Source organism: Pundamilia nyererei, unplaced genomic scaffold (genome assembly GCF_000239375.1).
Source record: "Pundamilia nyererei isolate P.nyererei 1_Seehausen unplaced genomic scaffold, PunNye1.0 scaffold00004, whole genome shotgun sequence".
In the NCBI taxonomy this organism is placed as follows: domain Eukaryota; kingdom Metazoa; phylum Chordata; class Actinopteri; order Cichliformes; family Cichlidae; genus Pundamilia; species Pundamilia nyererei.
In genome coordinates this window covers 4,563,555-4,572,693 of record NW_005187405.1, presented here as the reverse complement: position 1 = coordinate 4,572,693, position 9,139 = coordinate 4,563,555, and the positions used below count along the sequence as shown (strand labels likewise).

General features: G+C 39.4%; 1 protein-coding gene across 2 annotated transcripts in view; it reads left to right on the top strand.

Moving 5' to 3' along the window:
* gpc5c (glypican 5c) overlaps nt 1-3,563 on the top strand; it is a 101,193-nt gene extending 97,630 nt beyond the window's left edge. For both annotated transcript variants that reach the window (XM_005721275.1, XM_005721274.1), the window contains one exon: nt 500-3,563. In XM_005721275.1, the coding sequence (XP_005721332.1) occupies nt 500-684 (185 nt within the window). In that variant the 3' untranslated portion in view covers nt 685-3,563. The remainder of the gene's footprint in view (nt 1-499) is intronic.
* Nucleotides 3,564-9,139: the final 5,576 nt, after the last annotated feature.

The following is a 9,139-nucleotide window of genomic DNA, read 5'->3' as shown; positions in this document are numbered from 1 at the left end:
CTGCCTTCTCTAACGAAACCTTTGAATCTTCAGCAGGCCTTTGCATTACCACAGTTGGAAGTTCTGTGGGTAAATCATTAAGATGAGCGCTACAAGCAGGCCTCCGCCTCTGGAAAGAGCACCTCTCTCACAAGTCAAGGATTAAAATGTTCAGTTTTTATTTTATGTGTGTAATTAAAAAAAATACTTTTAGCTATTAAGCAACTTAGCAGCATTATAAATGCACTGGTAAAAAAAAAAAACTAAATTAAACAAAATAAATAAAAAAGAAAGCATTTTTGAAAGCAAATTATGGGCACTTTGAACTGAAACAGCCACTGCCACTAGTCTTTGAAAGGTATTAGAGTTGAAGTAATGGGAATCTTGACTAAGTGATTATTGAATATAATATACAAACCCAAAGAACATTTAAGCACATATGCCTGAATTTAATGGAGGCTAAACTTGTTATTTCCTGTTTCTCTTTCCCGTTGTCTCTCTCTGTTTTCGTCTCCCACAGTACCCGAACCATCCAGTGCTGGTAAACCATTAGGGAAACATCCTGAAGGTGACAGCCCACAAGAAAACCCCTATAAGCCCCCCTTAGTGAAGATGATAGGGGGTTCTTCATCTGCCAGCTGGACACAGTGCTGCAGCCTTGCACTGCTTTTTGCTGGACTTTGCCTGCAGTGGATCCTGTTCTGATGCCAGCACAGGCTGCGGATCAACCTTCACCTCTGTCCCTTTAGGAACCTACATACACAGAAAAACTCATATACATATCACCGATATAATCCTTACTGCTATCCTCAACCTACATAGATACAAAGGAGAACAGGGCAGATGCAGACTGGTGTCCTGCAGCATCACAATTGTGGGTGTTTGGACAAGCTGATATTATGCACGCTTATCTACAAGGCTACGAGGCTGGACGTGTGTATGCAAACGTGCACGTCCTTGTTTCACTTAAACAAACACACCTTTGTGATCCAAAATGAAAGGCCATCATTCTGATTTTACTTACAAACACCTGCCAAAAACGCTTTGTTCTTTTTCTGCTGCTGGTGTTTACTTAGCCTTTGATGCTAAAAACCTCGTCACAGCACTGCGTCTCATTTGAAAACTCAACTCATTCATATTTGGGGATTAAGGAATGCATTGACTGCTAGATCAATCCCAGGTATGTGGCCTCATACAGCAGATTTGATATTCTCTAATGACTGCGTGCCTTGGCAGTGATAAGAATGTAACAAGTACACAGGTACAGCACAGGCACACATGCATGGCTGAATTGTGCAGATAAACTAGGTGTGTATAGTATGTAAGTGTACATAGGTGGACAGATTTGCTAGAGTTTATGAGGTTCTGATTGGGGGAAAAAAAAGCTCTTAACTGACTGAGCTGAATAGAGTTTTCGTATTTTTTCTTTTCTTTTTTTTGTTCTTTTGAGTTAGCTGTGAATGGGCTGTGCTTGTCGCTCAGTACAAAATAAGAAAGGGTGCAAAAAATTTTTAAAAATGCATTATCAAGAATGATGCAGAAATATGCATAATTTTCCTCCTTAAACCCATGACATAAATGGACGGTTTTGGACATTTGAACAAAGTCTGTACATTGTTGATTTTGATCATTTCTATTGTGCATCCATGTTTGTGTATCTACTCATTGAATTACACTTTATTACATGTATAACCTACAGAGCTATCAAAGTCTTTCCCACCATTTCTCATTGGTGACATGACATCAAGGTTTGCCTTTCTATAACCCTAATTTCAGAAATTTGGGACAATTTGTAAACTATAACTGAAAACAGAATGATTTGCTAATCTCATAAACCCTTATTCGATTCACCATAGAACCCAGTAAAATGGTATATATACTTTTCTTTGATGGCAGCAAGATCTCTCAAAAAAGTTGGGACAGGGTCCTGTTTACCACTGTGTAGCAATCACCAATCTGTAAATGTCTAGGAACTGAGGAGGCTGGTTGCAGGACACCATATGTACAAGCCCCCAGTTCCATGCTATCAAAAATGCAGACCTTTGAACTCAGTGCTGATAACAAACCAACACTTTTCCTCTTGAGTCCAGAGGACGTGGCATCCATATTTCCTGAAAAGAATTTTCAATTTTAATTTGTCTGACCAGAACAGTTTTCCATTTTTCCCATTTTAAGTCAAATTAGGCCCAGAAAAAGAAGTGATGTTCCTGGATCACTTCTTTTTGGCTTGATGGAGCTTTAACCTGTATTTGTGTCCACAGACAGTGATTCGTGGAAGTTTTAGTGAGCCCATGCTGTTATTTTTATGTCAGAATCATGTCCGTTATTAATGCAGTGCTGCCTGATGACCTGAAGAGCACAGGAATCCAGCAGTGATTTTTTGGCATTTCTCCCTTGCGCACAGAGATTTCTCCAGATTCTCTTTTCCTGATATTACACACTGCGGATGGTATGATATCCAAAGTCTTTACAATTTTATGGTGAAATAGTGAAACTCAGGCCACACTGTGATGGTCTTTGTACACTCAATTATGTTACTGACCTCATGCCAATTAACCTACTTAGCTGTGACATTTTCCTTCAGCTATTTTTTAGTAGCAATTACTTATCTAGCCTTTTGTGTCCCAAGATTTTTGACAAATGTTGCTTGCCATCAACTTGAACTTGACCTAATGTTTTTCTGTGTGCTACTGTAAGAAAAAATATATCTTTATGAGATATGTTGATTTACAAAAATCCATTAATTTTCATAAATCATAGGATGCTGTTTTTATTTACATTCGACACAGTGTCACAACTTTTTTTTGGAATTGGGGTGGTAAATAATAGGAATTTGAAAACAGGAGCAAACATGACTGCTTTAATTCTAATTTAACAAAATCATTTTTTTTACAAAGTTATGGGCAACTTGTGCTTGATTCATTACAGCAGTAGCCTGTGAGCCCATCTTCTTTTGCTTTTGTCATTTTTTTCTTAAAATATACATACAAAAGCAAAAACAAACCGAGAGTCTCAAACTATTGATGAAGTTGAAGTATTGATGTTTCCAAAGGTCATGCATGACAAGAGAGCAAAAGAAAAATGTGTCAAAAAACTCCCAAAACTAAGTAACGTGGCTTGCTCTTTATACATCTTTTCCTTCTTGTGTAGATTGGTTGTATCCACTGGTACTAGCACAGCAGATTACCAGTAAATGAGGATGATGAATGGTCCCTGTTAAGAAGATGCAGTATAAATGCTGACTACGCCATATGTAAAAGCTACACAGACACAGTGTCTAAACTCAATAGGTATATATTGTGCTGGCATACCATACATACAATAAAAGTATTGTAGTTAATGGAGAGTAAAGATGACCACACCTATGTGGGTTTCAACAGTTCAAACGTTTCACATTTTGGGTCAGGTAATCATATTTGGTTGTTTTCCTACTTGTATGTTCTGTTCCAGGCCAATGTTCTTTGCACTCACTGGTTCCTTACAGTCATATACCCTCGCATGTGTATAAATGTACATATTTTGCATCATGTGTCATTTGTTTTTTGTCTCATTTCGTCTCTTTTGTATGGGAATGATATAGTGTTGTTGAGCTCTATTAAAAGTGCTCTGCTCTTTCGTTTCCTTCTCTAGCCTGTCCTTAAAGAATACCAGTCACGAACAAAGCAGATCTTCCTACTAGAGACTAACACACATTACACATCGACCCAGGTGTTTTTATTTAATACTCTTGGGTCATTTCCCCGACTTTCCTGTTGTTGGTCCTATGCACTTTTCGGCATACCTACATCCATCTTCAACCCAATTTGCATTATGAATACAAAGGCCAGTGTGTATGATCAGGAGCTTTATTTTTTTGTATTGCCTCAACTTCTGTTGCCCTGGTTCCTTAAAAACAAACTTGGGGGGTGGTTACTATACTTTAGATACTTTCTGAACCTGTAAAAGGTTGATGTAATTTGTTTTCCAATGGTTTGACCCATATCATCTAGCTATCATCTCGGTGCACCAGCTAGAGCCAGGAGGGCTTAGCTTTTAGGATAAAGTGTGTGTTCATGCTTGCAGCTGGTCAGCAGTGACAAGGTTTGAATTATGAGGGCATGGGCAGGGCAAGCTGTCTCAGTCTGACCTTCTCTATTTGCATCTAGGAAGCCTTTTGCTAAACATATCAGTCTGTGTTTGTGCCAGGAATAGAGGCAAAGGCGGTGTGCAGAAGACATGAATAAGTTTGGCACCGTCAGTCATGATGACAGGGAGGACGTCAGCTCACTGCACTCATGTGAGACTGACCTGTTGACCACTCCTGAGGGGGAACTTTGCCTACTCGTCGAGTTTAATTACCCTTAATTTGTCCCTGAAGTCTTGATATCATTTTTAGTCAAACACAAAGCACGCACAAGGAGTGCAGAAGCCCATGTTTCTTTTGTGCTATGACGCTGAGAGTACGGTAATCGCCAACGAGATAGCGTGAGGCTATGGTTTAAATCAACTGTATGTCAGGCTGAGGCTGTTTTGGGAGTTATTTTAGCATCACTGCATGTAGCCAGAATAATTACATAGTGTCAGAAGGATTTAGAATTGATGGTATAACTGGTCTCCAGTGTAACAATGATCTTTAGTTATTTTTAAAAAAAATGCAAAATGGCAATGCATCAGGTGACAGCAGCGCTTCAAGCCTTACCGCACCTCCCACTGTTTTAGCCATCAGCCCAGGAACATATAACTAATAGCACTTTCCTTACTAAAGCACACAACGTGCACAAAAATCATCTGTCACGCACACACGCACGCACACACCAATGATCTCATTCACACACCCTGTCTCGCAAATGCACACTTCCAACTGCACGCACGCTGTATTTGATCCTTGGAGTCTATTTCATGCTTGTTGCTATAAAACTGAGTGTCTGCTTGGCTGCAGAGGAGAGAGAGGAGGGTGCCCAGTCTGTCTGTGCATAGCGTGCCTTCTCTTTGCCCAAGCTGTAATTGGGATGGATTGTTCCTGCCTGACAAAACCAAAGCCTGCCATTGGATGAACAAAGCCATGAAAGACTCTAAAATATGAGTCTGAAACTAAAATAGAGTTAGTCTGATAATTGCTTGGAACTTTTATTTCACTCCTTTTATTCATTAAGCAGTTTTGATAAAGACTATAGATGATTCATTGCGTATTTACGCACGTTGAAAGAAACAGTGTGGTCACTGAGTGCAACTGAAAGTTCAGGGCAGGGGACCTGAGGTCACAGCTGCTCAGCTGTCTGTCTGGCGGGGCTATTTTAAACTATGGCACACATCAGCGCTTCTGTCTGACTGGCTTTGCCAGAACACACTTAAACATCCTTGCACACACACACTGCACACATGCATGCAGAAATCTTTACTGCATAGTAAAGAGTAGATCTAACACTAATTCACACAATCAGAGACGAAGAACAGTCACGTCACAGACTGCAAACTGAGCTTTAAGATTCGTACCTGCCTTTACTCCTCAGATGTTCTCTGAATTCAAGCTGATTGTGCAATACTAGGGTGGCAGTGACAGTACCCCCAACCACCACCCCCAGATTGTCTTACCTTTTCAGCAAGGGGATTACAGTGATGAGCAAAGGAAGAAGGAAAGCGCTGGAAATAGCTTTTCAAAAATGGGCAGTTGGGTGAGGCAGAGGAGAAACGAAGGAGGACCTGCGGCTGCCATTAACCACAGCTCTCCTTCTTGACTTTCACTCGTCAATGTATCAATTTCGCTCTCTTCAGAGGTTTGTCGGTGCTTACAACAAAGTAACACATGCCATCGTTGCAGGATGCCGATCTTTCACCCTGCTCCGCAGGCCAATTAGCATTATGATCAGTGAGTTTTTGAGCTGACTAATTGAGTCCAATTAAATCATTTTCAACACAACATTGCATCAAGAAGAGCCTCGGACATGCTGACAGGGATCAAATCTGCAATAGGATATAATGGATTTTTTTTTGTTTTGTTTTTGTCTCCAAACCACTGATTGGCCTCACTTGTCAGTTGTGTTTCACATCATGTACAGTTCTGCTGGCAGTGGGCAAGAAGACAGCGTTAAATTGTGTATTTTTCTTGACACTGAGCATGACGATGTTGTCATTTTGTGTCCAATAGTGGGAAAATGCTATTGTGAAGTGATAGACAATTTATTTCTGAAACATAAAACAGAATAAAAGCCAGCACGCATTGACAAAGCTTTTGTGCATGTCAAGAGCTGTAAAAGTTTTCAACATTGTACTTATCAGATCTCTCCTTCTGCTCAGCCATTCTGTGTATGAAGAGCATCAAATATGAACAGGCATTTAGCTTTGCAATAATTTCCTATCCCATAAGAATCCCAAATTATTCTCTCCGTTATGAAAGAAAAATAGAGACAGACTTGAATCACCACACTTGCAGTGGACAGCTCGCTTTTTTTAAACACTCACTAATAAGACAGTTGGCCGCCAGACTGTGGAATTCTCTTCCTCAGAACTTAAGATTTGCAGACTCAGTGATTACTTTTAAAAAAACAGCTTAAAACACATCTTTTTAAAATTGCATTTTGTTTACTTTTGACTGTTTTTGTTTTATACCTTGTGAAGCACTTTGTGATCTTTTATCTAGAAAAGTGCTATATAAATAAAATTTTACTTACTTACTTACTTAAGACCCACAGGGGAAGAGATTTTTCAGACCTTGCTCCCTGTCACACTTTTTCAGTATCATACAAGGAAAGATGGGAAGAGGCAAAAGAAAGAACTGTGACTAGAGCAAGAGCTGTTGAATCTCATTGCAGCTGGTGTTACAACATTAAGAAAGGCAACAAACCAAAGCAACAAACTGAGCATGCTCTGAAAGCGTCGTGCATTATCATTTGCTGACTTTTTATGCGAATTACAATGCAAATTCTGGGCTTGAGTAAACAAGATGCTGTAACTGCCATGGCATCTTTGTTTAAACCAGTCTTAAAATACTTTGCTATCTGTAAATGTTTCAACTTTGTGGTTGCATTTTATAGGTTTTGATTTGAAATAAACTCCTTAAAAAACAAATCCTTAATTTTGTTTCTTAACTAAGCATAATGCAAAATGTTTAATTTAATGGAATCTGGTCAAATGAAAGGCAATTGATTGATCTACAGCTAGTTTACACCTAGCCCATTTTCCTTAATGATTCATTATTTGAATAAATAAACATTTTATTTTATATATTTCAGTTGGATTTTACTTAATGATGGTGAATTTATAAATGAAATAAATAATATTAAAATAAAAGCATGGCGGTTTTAAGTTTTTTGTTAATTTTACTCACAATTTAGAGCAGTGGTGCTAGATATAATAGTGCCATTTTAGCAAGCTAACAAAACAAAAGCTGTAGCCTAATTTTAAGGTTGCTTATTGTCTAATCTAGGTTTCAAATCAGTGTTTTTAAGCTGATGTGTAAGGTGAGGGCATGATTAGAATGTAGTGTGCCTTAGTAAGGCGGTGAAGAGAAGCTTGAACATTTGTCAACAGGAAAGTCTGGCCGTTAGCAAAACAGTGTAACTTTGTCTTCATGTGACAATGGCCAGCTAGAGAAATGTGGCTCCACCAGCATCAGACCCATTCCAGTTAGATCGCTGGGGTCACCATTGGTGTGCAATGTAAGATCAAGGAGTTTAAGAAGCAGCTGTGTGTGTTAGTATGTGTGTACAAAAGGACGTCTGCCACACATATACGAGGCTGGCCTACAGCTCATGTTGAATTCTCTATAAGGCGTCCTCTGTTTGGCATGCTACAGGCAGCCAGCTTGCTCATGTCCTGGAGATGGATGAGCACCAGTGTGAATGTTCCATTGCTCCCTTGGGTGCCATTCCACCTTTCCAATTCACTATCCCCATCTTTCTGTCCCTGTCAGGGTGGAGGTGAAAATTGTAGCTGACTATTGTATCAGTTTGTTTGGATTTTCCTCATTCATTTGTCTTCTGTATATCTAACGTCAGTGTGTCGTATTATGGTAGAATAGATGTTATGCTTTGTGTGTGCAGGTTAATTTACTTATATGGTGGTTCACATGTGTGTGGCCCAGGACAGGAGCACAATTGATTGGATCTGATTACAGATTCAGAGGTCTCTGTTGCTATGTGACTCTTCAGGAGATGTGAGGCAGAAAATCAATGTTGTAGAGCCACTAGGGCTTCATCTTCATACTTATAACATATCCTCTCTTCGCTTCTTCATACCAGATGGAGTTTGGCTTGCATAAGTTTCAGGTTGACTTAACATCCCATGGAACAAAAGAGAGAGAGACAGCAATTATCGTGCAATTTCAAGTATTTTGTTGGACTGATCGTGAGCAATACTTTCTGTTACTCTGGACTTTCTGAAGATTTTCTTCTTTTTTTCAGCCACTCAACATTGATCTTTAGTTGAAATTAAAACAATGACAACAATAACACAACACACAGGCATGAAATGATATGTTGACACCATCAAGGTGATTCCTAAAGAGCTTTTAGCTGGAAACAAACCGAGGTAACTAGACAAGTGGAGCCCCAAAAAAGACCTAAAAACAATGCAGCAGATGAAGCGACTCTTAAAGTAATGTCTTTAAGAAAAAATCCAGCAAAGACCTGACACAGGAGCTGAGAAATACATCTGGACCTTTAGCTGTTTCATCTACTGTTTACCTAAGCCTCGTCAGAAATGGAAAGGTGGCTGTCAATCGACAAATAAGGAAGAAAAACAGGTAGCTTTTAATCCACTAAACTGGCTTCATTTTTCAGCATGACAATGACCCTCAAACACACTGCCAGTGCAATGTAACACACTATCAGTCATGGATTGGTCTCCCCAGAGCACAGACCTAAACATTATTCAAGTAGTGAGGGATCATCTTGACAGAGAAATAAAAGGCAGTCAACATCCAACAGAGAACTTTGAATGTCCTTCAGAGAAGCTTGGAGAACTATTCCTGAAGAGTACTTCAGGAAATGACAAGGAAGCTTGCCTAAGAGAGTTCAGGATACACTGAAGAACAAAGGTGGTCACATTGAATATTTATTTGTCATTTGTGACCTGAAAATGTAAACTACAGGGAGTGCAGAATTATTAGGCAAATGAGTATTTTGTCCACATCATCCTCTTCATGCATGTTGTCTTACTCCAAGCTGTATAGGCTCGAAAGCCT